This window comes from Pristiophorus japonicus, chromosome 7, assembly GCF_044704955.1.
Source record: "Pristiophorus japonicus isolate sPriJap1 chromosome 7, sPriJap1.hap1, whole genome shotgun sequence".
Lineage (NCBI taxonomy): Eukaryota > Metazoa > Chordata > Chondrichthyes > Pristiophoridae > Pristiophorus > Pristiophorus japonicus.
Window position 1 is genome coordinate 106,254,758 of NC_091983.1, and position 17,160 is coordinate 106,271,917.

The 17,160-nt window shown below is 41.5% G+C and overlaps 1 protein-coding gene across 7 annotated transcripts in view; it reads right to left on the minus strand.

Annotated features, from left to right (window-relative positions):
- Positions 1-17,160, minus strand: part of LOC139267231 (intersectin-2-like) — a 297,091-nt gene that overhangs the window by 89,588 nt on the left and 190,343 nt on the right. For 6 of the 7 annotated variants that reach the window (XM_070885216.1, XM_070885214.1, XM_070885215.1 and 3 more), the window contains 4 exons: positions 16,896-16,976; positions 9,659-9,798; positions 8,166-8,626; positions 2,184-2,311 (listed from right to left, as the gene is read on the minus strand). In XM_070885216.1, the coding sequence (XP_070741317.1) occupies positions 2,184-2,311; positions 8,166-8,626; positions 9,659-9,798; positions 16,896-16,976 (810 nt within the window). The remainder of the gene's footprint in view (positions 1-2,183; positions 2,312-8,165; positions 8,627-9,658; positions 9,799-16,895; positions 16,977-17,160) is intronic. The other variant, XM_070885218.1, reaches the window with a different exon arrangement.

The following is a 17,160-nucleotide window of genomic DNA, read 5'->3' on the forward strand; positions in this document are numbered from 1 at the left end:
AGAAGAGAAGGAAAAGAAATGAGAGAGAGAGAAAAGCAAAGAAATGAGAGAGAGAGAAAGGAAAAGAAATGAGAGAGAGAGAAAAGGAAAAGAATGAGAGAGAGAGAAAAGGAAAAGAAAGAGAGAGAGAGAAAAGGAAAAGAAATGAGAGAGAGAGAAAAGAAAAGAAATGAGAGAGAGAGAAATGAGAGAGAGAAAAGAAATGAGAGAGAGAGAGAGAAAAGGAAAGAAATGAGAGAGGAGAAAGAAATGAGAGAGAGAAGAATGAGAGAGAGAAAAGAATGAGAGAGAGAAAAGAAATGAGAGAGAAGAAAAGAAATGAGAGAGAGAGAGAGAAAAAGAAATGGGAGAGAAAAGAAAGAAATGAGAGAGGAAAAAGAAATGGGAGAGAGAAAGAAAAAAGAAATGAGAGAGAAAAGAAAAGAAATGAGAGAGAAAAGAAAAGGAAAAGAAATGAAGAGAGAAAAGAAAAAGAAATGAGAGAGAAAAGAAAAAGAAATGAGAGAGAAAAGAAATGAGAGAGAAAAGAAATGAGAGAGATAAGAGAAAAGGAAGAAAAGGAAAGAAGAGAAAAGAAAAAGAAATGAAAGAGAAAGCAAAGAAAGAGAAAGAAAAGAAATGAGAGAGAAAGAGAAAAGAAAGAAGAGAGAAAGAAATGAGAGAGAAAAAGAAAAAATGAGAGAGAAAAGAAATGCAATGAGAGAGAGAAAAACAGAAAGACAATGAAGACGAGACACCGACAGACATGAGAGAGAGAGAAAAAAGAAGAACTGAGAGCGCCCCACCCGCCCTGCGAGCGCCGCCCCCCCCCTCCCTCCCATCTCTCTCTCTCCCCCCCTCCCTCCCATCTCTCTCTCTCCCCCCCTCTCTCTCCCCCCCTCCCATCTCTCTCTCTCCCCCCCTCCCTCCCATCTCTCTCTCCCTCCCCTCCTCCCATCCTCTCTCTCCCTCCCCCCTCCCTCCCATCTCTCTCTCTCCCTCCCTCCCTCCCATCTCTCTCTCTCCCTCCCTCCCATCTCTCTCTCTCCCCCCCTCCCATCTCTCTCTCTCCCCCCCTCCCATCTCTCTCCCCCCTCCCATCTCTCTCTCTCTCCCCCCTCCCATTTCTCTCTCTCCCCCCTCCCATTTCTCTCTCTCTCCCCCCTCCCATTTCTCTCCCCTCCCCCCTCCCATCTCTCTCCCCTCCCCCCTCCCATCTCTCTCCCCTCCCCCCTCCTCCCCCCTCCTCCCCCCTCCCATCTCTCTCTCCTCCCCCCTCCCATCTCTCTCCCCTCCCCCTCCTCCCCCCTCCCATCTCTCTCTCCTCCCCCCTCCCATCTCTCTCTCTCTCTTCGCTCCCCCCTCTCTCTCTCTCTCCCCTCCCCCCTCCCGTCTCCCATCTCTCTCTCCCCTCCCCTCCCTTCTCTCTCTCTCCCCTCCCCCTCCCATCTCTCTCTCTCCCCTCCCATCTCTCTCTCTCCCCTCCCCCCTCCCATCTCTCTCTCTCGCCTCCCCCCTCCCATCTCTCTTTCTCCCCTCCCATCTCCCATCTCTCTCTCTCCCCTCCCATCTCCCATCTCTCTCTCTCCCCTCCCATCGCTCTCTCTCCCCTCCCATCTCTCTCTCTCCCCTCCCCCCTCTCTCCCCCCTCTCTCTCTCTCTCCCCTCCCCACTCTCTCCCCCCTCTCTCTCTCTCCCCTCCCCACCCCTCTCTCCCCTCCCCCCCCTCTCTCCCTCTCCCCTCCCCTCTCCCTCTCCCCTCCCCCCCTCTCTCCCCCCTCCCTCCCTCTCACCCCCCTCCCTCCCTCTCCCCTCCCCCCTTCTCGCTCCCCTCCCCCCTCTCTCTCTCTCCCCCTCTCCCTCCCTCTCTCTCTCTCCCCTCCCCCTCTCTCTCTCTCCCCTCCCCCCCCTCTCTCTCTCTCCCCTCCCCCCTCTCTCTCCCTTCTTCCTCCTCCCCCACCCCCCCTCTCTCTCTCTCTCTCTCTCTCTCTCTCTCTCTTCCTCCTCCCCCCCCCAGCAGTGTGGAATAAATGCCCCTGTGTAACGTTTTGGAATTATATAGTCAGCTGAATTTTTAGAGACACTTTTGTACTTGGCCACAACACAATTGTTTTTCCAGGCTCCTCATTTATCCACTTATTAGTCTCTCGAACACAAAATAAAAACCAAGTGAGTAACTCGTTTGATTGAAAACAAATTCCTACCTCTATTAGATCTCCAGTCTGGAAACTGAGTTCATCATTATTTCTTGCTTCAAATGGATATAATGCTCGATAATTCATCAAGATAGCAGACTTTCTATGCACGGAGACTTTATTTTTGTTGACTGGCACTACAGAAAATATTCAAAAAAATAAATTACTCATTTGCTAATTGCTAGCTTAATTTCTTGTTTGAGTTTGGTCAGCAGGCATATGATCATTTTAGACTGAGAGCAAGTGACTCTCATTCACAAGATTGGCCATATTCTCATTTTGACAGATAGTATCAAGCAGCAAAATCTGATCATTATTTAGATAAAGAGAATGCTGTGAGCTCTGTGAATAAGAGGTTAAGAAGTCAATAGCTGTGAACAAAGAAAATCAGAAATGAAGAGGGAAAGAGAAAACAAACTTGAGGAAAGCAGCTCGAGAAAAACTACCAATGAGGAACTTTGAAGGACATGTAAAAATAATGATTATGCATGGTCAACAATTACGCTTATAAAAGGAAAAGTGATTTGAGTAAATCGTTTCAATTTTTTTAAAGCTTTTGTTCACCTTTTTGAATAGTCTACTAAACTGAGCACTTATGATTAGAATAAGGTGTGCAATGTAATACACAAAAAATTATATAATTCACAAGAAAATTATTAAACTGAACTACACAAAAGCATTTTTGTACATTTGAAATGCCTGTAACAAACTTTCCCACTGAAGGCTTGTTCCTCTATGAGAAATCCAAGTATTGAGCTCGTGAAGGTTGCTAGACCCATCGCTGTTAGCTCACAAAACTCAAGCCAACAGGTTAGCTCCCAGCATACACCAATTTAAACAACTTCTGGAAATGTTTATGACTGACAGAATACCAGTTCTGCTTGCCCAATAGAAAAAGACCAAACTGATATTGGCTCAGAAGATCAAGATAAGAAATAATAAGAAGAAGTCGTCACTGGTGGGAGTAGTCTATAGGGCCCCTAACAGTAGCTACACTGTTTGACAGAGTATAAATCAAGAAATAATGGAGGCTTGTAAGAAAAGTACAGCAATAATCATGGGTGATTTAAATTTTTTAAATATTGATTGGACAAATCAAATTGGCCAAGGTAGCCTTGAGGAAGAGTTCATAAAGTGTATCGGGGATGGTTTCCTTGAACAGTACTTTGTGGAACCAACCAGGGAATAGGCTATCTTAGATGTGGTACTGTGTAATGAGAAAGGATTAATAAATGATCTCATAGTAAAGGATCCTCTCAGAAAGAATAATCATAGAATGGCTGAATTGCAAATTTAGTTGGAGGGTGAGAAAGTTGAGTCTCAAACCAGTGTCCTGGTCTTAAATAAAGGCGATTGCAAAGGTATGAAGGCAGAGTTGGCTAGAGTTGACTGGGAAAATAGATTAAAGTGTAATTCGGTTGATGAGCAGTGGCAGACATTTAAGGAGATATTTCATAACTCTCAACAAAAATATATTCCAGTGAGAAGGAAAGACTTTGAGAAGGAGAACCATCCATGGCTAACTAAGGTAGTAAAGGATGGTATCAAATTGAAAACAATGGCATACAATGTAGCCAAGATTAGTGGGGGGCCAGCGGATGGGAAATTAAAAAAAAACGAGCGAAGGACTAAAAAAATATCGGGAGAGAAGATGGATTATGAGAGTAAACTAGCAAGGAATATAAAAACAGATAGTAAGAGTTTCTACAGGTACATAAAAAGGAAGAGGGTAACTAAAGTAAATATTGGGCCCCTAGAGGATGAGACTGGGGAATTAATCATGGGGAACAGGGAAATAGCAGAGACTTTGAACAAATATTTTCTATCAGTCTACACAGTAGAAGACACTTAAAAACATCACAATAATAGATAATCAAGGGGCTATAGGGAGAGGGGAACTTAATACAATCACTATCACTAAAGAAAAAGTACTCAGTAAAATAATGGAACTAAAGGTGGACAAGTCCCCTGGACCAGTTGGCCTGCATCCTAGGGTGGCTGCAGAGATAGTGGATGCATTGGTTGCAATCTACCAAAATTCCCTAGAGTCTGGAGAGGTCCCAGTGGATTGGAAAACTGCAAATGTAATGCCTCTATTTAAAAAAGGAGGGAGACAGAAAGCAGGAAACTATAGACTAATTAGCCTAACATCTGTTGTTGGGAAAATGCTGGAGTCCATTATTAAAAAAGAGATAGCAGGACTTGTGGAAAAACATAATGCAGTCAAGCAGAGTCAGCATGATTTTATGAAAGGGAAATCATGTTTGACAAATTTTCTGGAGTTCTCTGAGGAAGTAATGAGCAGGGTGGACAAGAGGGACTCAGTGGATGTGGTGTATTTGGATTTCCAGAAGGCATTCGATAAGGTGCCACATAAAAGGTTACTGCACAAGATAAAAGCTCACGTAGTTGGGGGTAATATATTAGCATGGACAGAAGATTGGCTAACTAACAGAAAACAGAGAATCGGGATAAATGGAACATTTTCCGGTTGGCAGTGACTAGTGGGGTGCCACAGGGATCGGTGCTGAGGCCTCAATTATTTACAATCTATATTAATGACTTGGATGAAGGGACTGAGTGTAATGTAGCCAAGTTTGCTGATGATACAAAGATGGGTGCGAAAGCAAATCATGAGGAGGACACAAATAATCTGCAAAGGGATATAGACAGGCTAAGTGAGTGGGAAAAAATTTGGCAGATGGAGTATAGGGCCCAAGTTTCCACACGATAAAAAACAGGCGCCCCCCCTGAGCTGGGTGCCCGTTTTTCGTGCCTAAAACGGCGTCGGAAAAAAAACTCGTGATTCTGGAGAGCCCTGCAGCTCCTTGTCTGTTTGGCGCGGCGCCCAGAGGGGCGGAGCCTACACTCGCACCGATTTTGTAAGTGGGAGGGGGCGGATACTATTTAAATTAGTTTTTTTCCTGCCAGCAACGCTGCGCGTGTGCGTTGGAGCGTTCGCGCAGTGTGAAGGAAACATTGGCACTCGGCCATTTATGTAGTTCTTTGTAGCAGTTTAATTTTTGAACATTTTTTAATAAAAGCACATTGCCATCAGCACATCATCACTGAGGCTTCCTGCAGCCTTCTCACTGTCTCCTCCCCCCCCCCCCCCCGCTGCGGTCGGGCCCGCCCGCCGTCGGGAACGTCTTCCTCCCCCCCCCCCCCCGCTGCGTTCGGGCAGGCGGTCGGTCGGTCCCGCACTCCCTCCCTCCCGCCCGCCGTCGGGAACGGCTTCCTCCTCCCCCCCCCTGCAGTCGGGAACGAACGAACTTGAGAGGCTGGCTGAAGCACTTTCACACAGGTAGGAAGATGGTTTATTTAATCTTTTCTTTGCTTATAAATGTTTATTCAGGTTGGATTTATTTGTATAATATTTGTATAAGTATAAATAAGGATTTATTATAGAATTTAATGACTCCCCCTCCCCCCCCACCTCGTTCTGGACGCCTAATTTGTAACCTGCGCCTGATTTTTTAATGTGTAGAACAGGTTTTTTCAGTTCTACAAAAATCTTCACTTGCTCCATTCTAAGTTAGTTTGGAGTACGTTTTCACTGTGGAAACTTTGAAATCAGGCGTCAGTGGCCGGACACGCCCCCTTTTGAAGAAAAAGTTCTGTTCCAAAGTAGAACAGTTCTACCTGACTAGAACTGCAGAAAAAAAAAGTGGAGAATTGCGATTTCTAAGATAGTCCGTTCTCCACCAGTTGCTCCTAAAAATCAGGTGCAAATCATGTGGAAACTTGGGCCCATAATGTGGGAAAGTGTGAGGTTATCCACTTTGGCAGGAAAAATAAAAAAAAGCAAGTTATTATTTAAATGGAGAAAAATTACAAAATGCTGCAGTACAGAGGGACCTGGTGCATAAGAACATAAGAATTAGGAACAGGAGTAGGCCATCTAGCCCCTCGAGCCTGCTCCGCCATTCAATAAGATCATGGCTGATCTGGCCGTGGACTCAGCTCCACTTACCCCGCCCTCTCCCCGTAACCCTTAATTCCCTTATTGGTTAAAAATCTATCTATCTGTGACTTGAATACATTCAATGAGCTAGCCTCAACTGCTTCCTTGGGCAGAGAATTCCACAGATTCACAACCCTCTGGGAGAAGAAATTCCTTCTCAACTCGGTTTTAAATTGGCTCCCCCGTATTTTGAGGCTGTGCCCCCTAGTTCTAGCCTCCCCGACCAGTGGAAACAACCTCACTGCCTATATCTTGACTATCCCTTTCATGATTTTAAATGTGGCATGAAACACAAAAAGTTAGTATGCAGGTACAGCAAGTAATCAGGAAGGCAAATGGAATGTTGGCCTTTATTGCAAGGGGAATGGAGTATAAAAACAAGGAAGTCCTGCTACAACTGTGCAGGGTATTGGTGAGACCACACCTAGAGTACTGCGGACAGTTTTGGTCTCCTTATTTAAGGAGAGAAATACTTGCATTGGAGGCAGTTGAGAGAAGGTTCACAAGGTTGATTCCTGAGATGAGGGGGTTGACTTATGAAGAAAGGTTGAGTAGGTTGGGCCTACACTCATTGGAGTTTAGAAGAATGAGAGGGGATTCTATTGAAACATAAGATACTGAGGGGGCTCAACAAGGTAGATGCAGAGAGGATGTTTCCACTCGTGAGGGAATCTAGAACTGGAGGCATAGTTTTAAGAATAAGGGGCTGCCCATTTAAAACTGAGATGAGGAGGAATTTATTCTCTCAGAGGGTCGTAAATCTCTAGAATTCTCTGCCCCAGAGAGTTGTGGAGGCTGGGTTATTGAATATATTTAAACGTGGAGATAAGACAGATTTTTGAAGAGTTATGGGGAGCGGGCAGAGAAAAGCTGAGCCCAAGGTCAGATCAGCCATGATCTTATTAAATGGCAGAGTAGGCTCGAGGGGCCAAATGGCTTACTCCTGCTCCTATTTCTTATGTTCTTATTAGTACAGTGAAAATAACGAAAGTTTTTTTTTGTATAAAACACTGAAGACAATGTAAAGTATGAACGTCGACTTTTTCAATGGTAATTTTCCTTTAAAAAAGTACATTACTGAAAATAAACTTGAAGTGGATGACAGCTGGTCAAGGAAATTAGAGGGGAAATAGCAGAGGCTGTGATCACAATTTTTCAATCTTCCTTAGATATGCATAGAGTTCTAGGGGACTGGTGGGTAGCCAATTTAATACATTTGTTCAAGGGAGGGAGGGATAAACCAGAAACTAGTTAGTTTAACATCAGTTTTGTGCAAATTCCGAGAATCCATAATGAAAGATAAAATGAATGAGCATTTAGAAAGGAAGCCAGCAATGATTTATTGAAGGCATGTTATGTTTGATAAATTAAGCTTTTTGAAAAAGTAGCTGATGTAAAATGTCAAGGCTTAGGTTTAAAGAGTGTCATTGAGATTGGAAGCAGTGTACATCAGGGATCTACAAACACACCCACACACCCACCCTCCCTCCCTCCCTCCATCCCAATGATTAAAGAGCACAATATTGAAATGTGTTGATTACACAGAAGGGATTCGATAAACCGTTATAAAGAAAGTCTTGCATTTATATGGCACCTTTCATGATCTCAGGACGTCCCAAAGCACTTTACAGCCAATGAAACATTTTTTTTTTGTAGTGTAGGAAATGCAGCAGCCAATTTGCGCACAGCAAAGTTCTACAAACAGCAATGTGATAACGACCAGATAATCCGTTTTAGTGATGTTAATTGAGGGATAAATATTGGCCAAGCCATCGGACAAACTGCCCTGCTCTTCTTCAAATAGTGCCATAGGATCTATTACATCCACCTGAGACGGCAGATGGGGCCTTGGTTTAATGTCTCTTCTGAAAGAATGCAACTCCGATAGTGCAGCACTCCCTCAGTACTGCACTGAAATGTCAGCCTGGATTATGTGCTCACGTCTCTGGAGTATGACTTGGACCCACAACCTACTGAATCAGAAGTGAGCACATTCGACTGTTTTAGTGAGGACCCAATATATTTACCTTCTTTCCTTGATCCATACATTGGCTTATCATCAAAATGTTTCAGGAGATCTTTAAATTTATCTTGCACATCAGTCTTTGACTGACGTTTCTCAGGCTCATCTCGTTTTATTGCTTGTCTTCTCTTTTCTTCTTCTTCACGCTGGCGTTTCTCCTCTGCTTCTCTTAGAATCTGAGCTCTCCTTTTTCCTTCTTCTTCATGCCAACGCTTCTCTTCGGCTTCTCGTTGAAGCTGTGCAAGTCGCTTTCTTTCCTCTTCTTCACGACGACGCTTCTCCTCAGCCAGCCTTTGACTTTGTGCTTCTATTTCCCTTTGCCTGGCAGCAGATTCCTCGGTTTTCCTATTTTCTTCTTCACGGATTTTGTCTTGGAGTCGTTCTTCTTCCAGCTTCTGCTGCCTTACGTCCTCTTCTCTTTTGACTTTTAATTTCCAAAGATTTTCTTTTTCTTGCTTTGCTTTTCTAAAAAAAAAGTAAAGACAAACTCTTATTACAACTTAATGCTGCAGAACCACTTATGATGAAAGCAGGTCAGCCCAGAAACCATACGGGGTCTTCTCAGTTACAATCTCCAGTCTTGACTTGCATCCAAAGCATTGGAGAGGAGAGCTTTACAAGTTTTTGGCTGGATCATTGCTAACAGTGTACACCAACTTGCTTTATTGTGTGTGTGAGTGTGGGTGGGTGGGGGTGGGGGTGAAGAGGAGGGAGAAAGAGAAACTAGGAATGAGAAAAGACAGGAGGGGTTAAAAAAAAACAACTGGACAACTTCTTTGTAGATATAGATGGGCCAATCACCAGTGCAGTGGAAACTACTGTGCCTTAAACTCCCCCTCCCTCCAGACTAAAGGGAAAAGCTGCACTGTAATTGACAGCATCAGGGTCTTTTTTTAAGTACACAACATGTTACATTCAAACAAAATTATCTATAGCTTATAAAGATCAACATGTTATTAACAAAGATATAAATAGCAACTGTTTCAATAATATATCATTCTCCGTGTACCATGAAATTTCTTTCTGGATCTATAGCAACTTTCACAGCCAAGGTGTTTGGCAGAGCTATAGTGGAGCTTCTGATAGAGAGGGGATTAATGATCCATATTTGATTGCTTCAAGCATAGTATCTGCTGAGTCAATCAAACTAATCTACCATCTTTGCTGGAGAAAGAGACAAGAGGCAGTGAGTTTAGAATGATAAGCAGAAGCATTCAGGAAGACCTCAGCCGATGAGTCAAAACATCCTGCAACAATTTCTAGCAACTCTTTTTTTAAACTGATCTCACCTTCTCTCCTACTCTTGACCCTTCATCTAGGTTTCTCAATTTAAAAAACATATGTGGATCATGGTGACCATAAGCATTTCCAATATCTACAATGCGTCACGATTAAAACGTTTGAAGTGCTTCTTTAGAATTCAAGAACTTTTAACTACAATTTTTGGAAACAAAAGTTCAATCTTTAAGCATTAAAAAAAATCACAGACAAATTCACCTCACAGCATCCTCCTCTTCCCTTTTTTTCCTCGTGAGTTCTTCACCTTTTTTTCTTTCGATTGCTCGAATTTTATCATCCTTGATTCGATAGAGCTGCTCAAGGGCAAACTGCTGTTTGCTGTAGCTTTCTCGCAGTTCCTGTTGAATTATACAGAGCAACATAACTGCTGCTGAATACACACTTACTTTTTAGCTGCTACTTTTAACATAAATTAGTCCTAAAAGTGCAAATGGCACATGCATCTTACAACAACCACCGAGATGGAAATGCTCAATGTGCACAGGTATGACCCTGCACTCATTGCAGCCACCGCTTGCTGCACACAGACTGAATATTAAAAGTAATCAGATTCTAGGCATCGTAGCCATATATCTCTCAATTTATACATTATCTGTATGAATGCAGTTATCAAGTTAATTGTTTAGGAAAGTGTATTATAATAACAAAAGAAGCAATTTAATTCAGCTGCACAGAAAATGAGAGAGAGATCTTCAGAGCATGAGGAGGAAGGGACACTTTCAGACATAGTATTTTCAGAACCAATATTTACTTTCATTGCTATGGGGGTATAGGAGGTCTGGGGCTATGGTAGTGTAGTGGTCATGTTACTGGACTAGTACTAGCCTGGACCAATAATCCGGCCAATATTAGTTAAAAACCAAAAACATTTTGAGAAATTGATTCATTTAAAAAGAAATCTGGAATTAAAAAGTTGGTGTCAGTTAAAGTGACCATGAAAATGGTTGGGGTTATCGTTAAAAACCAACAAGGGAAGGAAAACTGCCATCAATGCATCTAGCCTGAATGTGACTCCAGTCCCACACCACTGTGGTTGATTCTTAACTGCCCTCCGAAGTGGCCCAGTGAGCCACTCAGTTGTATGAAACCGCTACCAGAGGTTTAAGCAGGTGGCTCACCATAACCTTCTCAGAGTAACTTGGGATGGGCAATGCTGGCTTTGCCAGCAATGTCCATTTCCCTGGAATGAAAAAAATAATTGAATATTCCCAAGGTAACTGTGTTGACAATACATGTGGGGATTCCAATCCCCTGCCCTCCACTATATCAAATCTATTTCAAATTACATTCATTTTGATTAGTTTAAATTATATTTTTTAGATTCAGGGCCTTACAATATATATATATTTTTTTTAATTGAACGAGACACATTTTAACATTAAAAGTCGTAACAGTCCCAATAAGCCACATAACAACGCTAACTTATTACAAAGTTTAAATTATCAATTATTTTATACATTCATAGTAAATGGAGCCTGCACTCTATATAGAACATAAGAAATAGGAGAAGGCCATACGGCCCCTCGAGCCTGCTCCGCCACTTAATACCATCATGGCTGATCCGATCATGGACTCTGGTCCACTTCCCTGCCCGCTCCCCATAACCCCTTATCGTTTAAGAAACTGTCTATTTCTGTCTTAAATTTATTCAATGTCCCAGCTTCCACAGCTCGCTGAGGCAACGAATTCCACAGATCCACAACCCTCAGAAGAAATTTCTCCTCTTCTCAGTTTTAAATGGGCGGTCCCCTTATTCTAAGATTATGCTCTCTAGTTCTAGTCTCTCCTATCAGCGGAAATATCCTCTCTGCATCCACCTTGTCGAGCCCCCTCATAATCTTATACATTTCGATAAGATCACCTCTCATTCTTCTGAATTCCAATGAGTAGAGGCCCAACCTACTCAACCTTTCCTCATAAGTCAACCCCCTCATCTCTGGAATCAACCTTGTGAACCTTCTCTGAACTGCCTCCAAAGCAAATATATCCTTTCGTAAATATGGAAACCAAAACTGCATGCAGTTTTAGGATGTTTGTGCAAACTGAGTCATTGTACTACTAAGACAATGTGGTTCCAGGATAAACATAGAAAATAGGTGCAGGAACAGGCTATTCGGCTCTTCGAGCCTGCACTGCCATTCAATATGATCATGGCTTATTATGCAACCTCAGTACCCCACCCCTGCATTCTCTCCATGCCTCCTGATCCCTTTAGCCGTAAGGGTCACATCTAACTCCCTTTTGAATATGTCCAACGAACTAGACTCAACAACTTTCTGTGGCAGAGAATTCCACAGGTTCACAACTCTCTGGGTGAAAAAGTTTCTCCTCATCTCGGTCCTATATGGCTTACCCCTTTATCTTTAGACTGTGACCCGTGGTTCTGGACTTTCCCAACATCGGGAACATTCTTCCTGCAACTAACCTGTCCAATCCCATCAGAATTTTATAAGTTTCTATGAGATCCCCTCATATTCTTCCAAATTCCAGTGAGTATAAGCCTAGCCAATCCAGTCTTTCCTCATGTCAGTCCTTCCAACCCGGGAATCAGTCTGGTGAACCTTCGCTGCACTCCCTCAATAGCAAGCATGTCCTTTCTCAGATTAGGAGACCAAAACTGCACACAATACTCAAGGTGTGGTCTCACCAAGGCCCTGTACAACTGCAATAAGACCTCCCTGCTCCTAAACTCAAATCCCTCGCTATGAAGGCCAGCATGCCATTTGCTTTCTTTACTGCCTGCTGTACCTGCATGCCTACCTTGAATGACTGACGTACCATGACACCCAGGTCTCATTGCACCCCCCCTTTTACTAATCGGTCACCATTCAGATAATAATCTGCCTTCCTGTTTTTGCCACCAAAGTGGATAACCTCACATTTATCCACATTATACTGCATCTGCCATGCATTTGCCCATTCACCTAACCTGTCCAAGTCACCCTGCAGCCTCTTAGCATCCTCCTCACAGCTCACACCGCCACCCAGTTTAGTGTCATCTGCAAACTTGGAGATATTACATTCAATTCCTTCATCTAAATCATTATGTATATTGTAAATAGCTGGGATTCCAGCACTGAACCCTGCGGTACCCCACTAGTCACTGCCTGCCATTCTGAAAAGGACCCGTTTATTCCCACTCTTTGTTTCCTGTCTGCCAACCAGTTCTCTATCCACGTCAATACATTACCCCCAATACCATGTGCCTTAATTTTGCACACTAATCTCTTGTGTGGGACCTTGTCAAAAGCCTTTTGAAAGTCCAAATACACCACATCTACTGGTTCTCTCTTATCCATTCTACTAATTACATCCTCAAAAAATTCCAGAAGATTTGTCAAGCATGATTTCCCTTTCATAAACCCATGCTGACTTGGACCGATCCTATCACTGCTTTCCAAATGCGCTGCTATTACATCTTTAATAATTGATTCCAGCATTTTCCTCACCACCGATGTCAGGCTAACCAGTCTATAATTCCCTGTTTTCTCTCTCCCTTCTAATACAGCATAGCACATAGGTTCCAATTCTGAATGTATTGTAAATTACCCTTCACCTACAAAAAAAAACAACCAATTAGCTAGTTCCACCACACTAATCTTCAGATGCGTGGAAGGGTATCACTGCATTTATAGTGTGGTCTGAATACATCCTGATCTGTGATTTAGGACGCTGTTGATGGCATTTAATACATTAACGTGCAACTGCAATGAAGAAACTTGCAAGTTGTTGTTTAATCCTTGCTTCTGAGTAATTAACATTACTTGAATTTGGAAATAAATGATTACTATCCTTTACTTAAAGTTGGACCATCAAAATAAGATCTCTCCACCGATGGTTGCGTCAATCCTGTATCAAATCAACAATATTCTTATACTGATACTCAGTCAGAGGGTACACTTAAAAAATGTGTCTTCGATGGCCTTACAAGGTGGGATGCATTTGAACTGACTGGGGTGGCTGATAAGAGCTAGCTGACCAAAAAATTGTACTGGAGACAACAAGCAAGTTACAAATTTACCTAGGGCTAAGCCTTCTGATTTTAGGGTTTAACCTAATAACTACACCCACAAGGATGCATTCCAAAATTAGTATTAAACCCAGTATGGAGCTGGAAACACTGGCATATTTCAATTCATATGCAGCAATGTTCTTGATTGGTGAATGGTACATTTTATCTTTCCTCTGCATCAGCCACATAGAGTGTGCCAACACACAAAATGGCTGACTGAAGTTCCACAGATGACAAGGTGCAAATGATGCACGCTGAGACAGTTGTAAATGTTTATTATTTATAGTCTTTTTTTGTTTCCTTCCAAATTGTTTTGCTGTATTTTGAATGTAATTTTCAGCTAAAAATAAAACCAAATGTTTACAATCAGAAATCTTAGAAAAAGCCAAGTTTTCTGATTGTAGTTTGAACTGAAAATCACTTAATTGCTTGTGGGTGATTTCATGCATTTTTTTTTTTACTCCAATTTATGAAAAATAAAATCTCAAAATCAGAAGGCCTACATCAATAGTCTATCACACACTCCTCAAGCCCAGCAAATGATTAGTTACTGTGCATTAAAATTTCTTCCCGCAAAAGGGCAGAATTCCAGGAAATGAGTTTAGGATGAAAAGTTCTAAGATTATATACATTTCTTTCATTCTAGTTTTAACAGAAGTTTGCCTTCAGCTGCCAAGGCCCGAAGCTCTGGAATTCCCTCCTTATACCTCTCTTTCCTCCTTGAAGACCCTCCTTAAAACCTACATCTTTGACTAAGCTTTCGATCATCTGCCCTAATATCTCATGTGGCTCAGTGTCAAATTTTGTTTTATAATGTTCCTGTGACGCACCTTGGGACGTTTTACTATGTTAAAGGCGCCATTTAAATACGAGTTGTTGGTGTTACGCGAGTCTTGTACTCATGTCTAATGATGTAAAAAAATACAAATTGTGAAGGTTGCAGATAACTTGTAGTTCTTGAAAAGATAATTTATTTCTAAAACAATGTACCAAATTGATTGAGTGATGCAGTATCAGTTGTTATTTAGGGGTTGGATTACAGGTCTGTAAACACACTGTTGCTTTTTAATTTGAGATTTATTAATCCTCGGGCTCAGTAAGTTTCTGCTCCGGTCCACATTTTTCTAAGACTGAATGAACAGTTAAGTTTTTTTTTTCTGGTGCAGTTATAAGATTTACCCAGCTTATTGCAGGAATATCTAAAACTGTGTGCCGACAGCAAGTGATGGGAGAATGTCCACTAACCATCTTCTAATGGATAAACACTTTATTCAGCATGAAACTACTCCATACTTCACATTGTTGAAGCAAACACTACACGCAAGTCTTCATTAAAAAAACAATGGCCCCAATTTTCCCTTTGACATCTTGCTGCTAACACTACTTTAGTTGCTACTAAGCCATTTTACAAGCCATCAAAGATTTGCATTTTCTATGTCCAAGGATTCTTTCAGTGGCAAAGCATTGGAAAGGCTCCAGGGTGGTTGATAACAGAGCAGGGCCACAATCTTTGTACATTTTTATTCAATGTGCTCTGCTTCCAATGAGACATTAATGCCACAGAAAGGAAGGACATTTAAAAAAAATAAAAATATGGTTTCACTCATGAAGCACCAAATCCAATAATAATCTTTCAACCACCCACCTCCCAAAAGCAATCTGAAGTATTGGCATCTTATTTTACCAAGGAATTCTGTGTCTAATTTTCCCTTTGATACCTTTCAAAAACAGCAATAGAAACAGCGGTTGTGTCATTAAGAATTCCTGTGTTGACAATCAGACACTCCTCCCTCCCTCCCCGCAGAATATCCAAATGCAGCCATGTTACCAGAGCTCCATGGAAGGAAGGGATAGAGGAAAAAAAACAATCAGTGGACAAATCACCTCAGCTGCTCTCATTTACTTCTTAGAAGATCTTTGCAACTCTTTAAAGGTAGCAACTCAGGAGCAGCTCCTCTTCCCAGCTCATCAGCCAAAGAATGGTTTGGCTGGGATGGGAGGGGTTAATGGGAAGGGGCCCAGAAATCATTTCCAGAACTGGCTCAATAGCAGCACAGAATAAGTAGTCTTTGATTCATTTTTTGCTAGCAGCACTGCCATTTTGGATTGTACTGCACAAAAGTAAACTTCACTGTCACAGAGGGAAAAATTGAAGCCAATGTGTAAATACTTTAATACAAGCAGAACAGCAAGAAAAAACAAAATGAAAATCTGAGATTAATAAGGTTGTTAAATGAAAACACAAAGATAGAAAGCATTAGTAAACCTAGTATAGAAAACATAGCAGCAAGCAATAAAGTATGACTGAATAGAGCAAATGGTATGCAACAATGGACTTTTATAGGAATTGGAAAGTATGGATGTGCTTTACTGCTTACTTTCATTTTGTTAATATATCACAGGCACTGCATCTCCAGAGAGGAAAAAATATGGTGAATAGCTCCCATCTTCAAGGGATACAGGACAGTGTTCAACAGTACGTATGGTCTTCATCCTCAATTATAGGCAATTATAACTAACTGGTTATCACTGATTCTACCAGCACAGTCACATTCAGGCTCAAAGAAACTTTGCAGGACATTCTATCCACATCCTTATCAAGACCTCTCCAAATAATTAGTTATTTTAAAAGCATAAAATTAACATTTATGATTTTTGTCATAAGCACTTTTAGAACTCACAAATTGATATGATTTGTATTAGTTTACTCCTGCCACCCTGACAAAGGAGACCATCTTTCTTGAAGTGAAAGGGCATGTAGCCATAATTTCCTATATTTGACTATTAGTGATTTGCCAATGTGGCAAAATTCATATTGTTTGGTTTCTCAAAAGTTATAACCACTAGTGTCTGACAAATACTCTGATTGCAGTCTGCAATAAACAAAATGTGTCGAACTACAGTTGTGGTTCTTATCATCATGCCTCCCAGGAACCATCTGGGTTAAAAACAAAATGTAGAAAACAAAGCCCAGTCCCACTAATTTTAAGAATAGGCAGCTTCCTTATGTGAAATTGGGAAACACAACCTGTGTTATGTAATTATAAAACAGATATTCAAATATGTGCATCATCTTTCTGATCCTGCACAGACAATGGATAATGAATGCTGTTGTGCCCTGAGGCCCTCTGTAGATGCAATTTGTTTACTGATGAAGCTGCATATCTAAATAGATCACAAAAACAAAATGTTGCAGATGCTGCCTGACTTGCTGAGTATTTCCAGCATTTTCTGTTTTTATATCTAAACAGATCTTTCCACTTGTTAAATAAATAAGCTCTTGAAAGATTTCTGGAGAATGCTTAAAAATCTTGGTCATGTGCACTGAGGATATATCATCAATAAAGCACAAATGGATAAATGACTACAGAAACAGTAATACATGAAAGCAGGAAGAGAATAAGACATTGTTCAGCAAATAACCTTCAATAAAAGGAACAAGCTGCTGAGACAGCCTAGCAGAGAGAGAAGGCACTCAAGTACAAAGTCGTCCAATTCCTCACACTGTAAGATAACAAAGTAGGGGAAAAAATAAACAAAAGATCAGTTGTTCACTGAATGTGGCCAACAACATAATATGCTTAAGGAGTGTATTGTAATGAAAAGGAAAGAAGCATGTAAAAAAAATTCAAACCTCTCTCAACTGGTCCTCAAATTCAACATTGGATTTCCAATAGGACTTGCACCT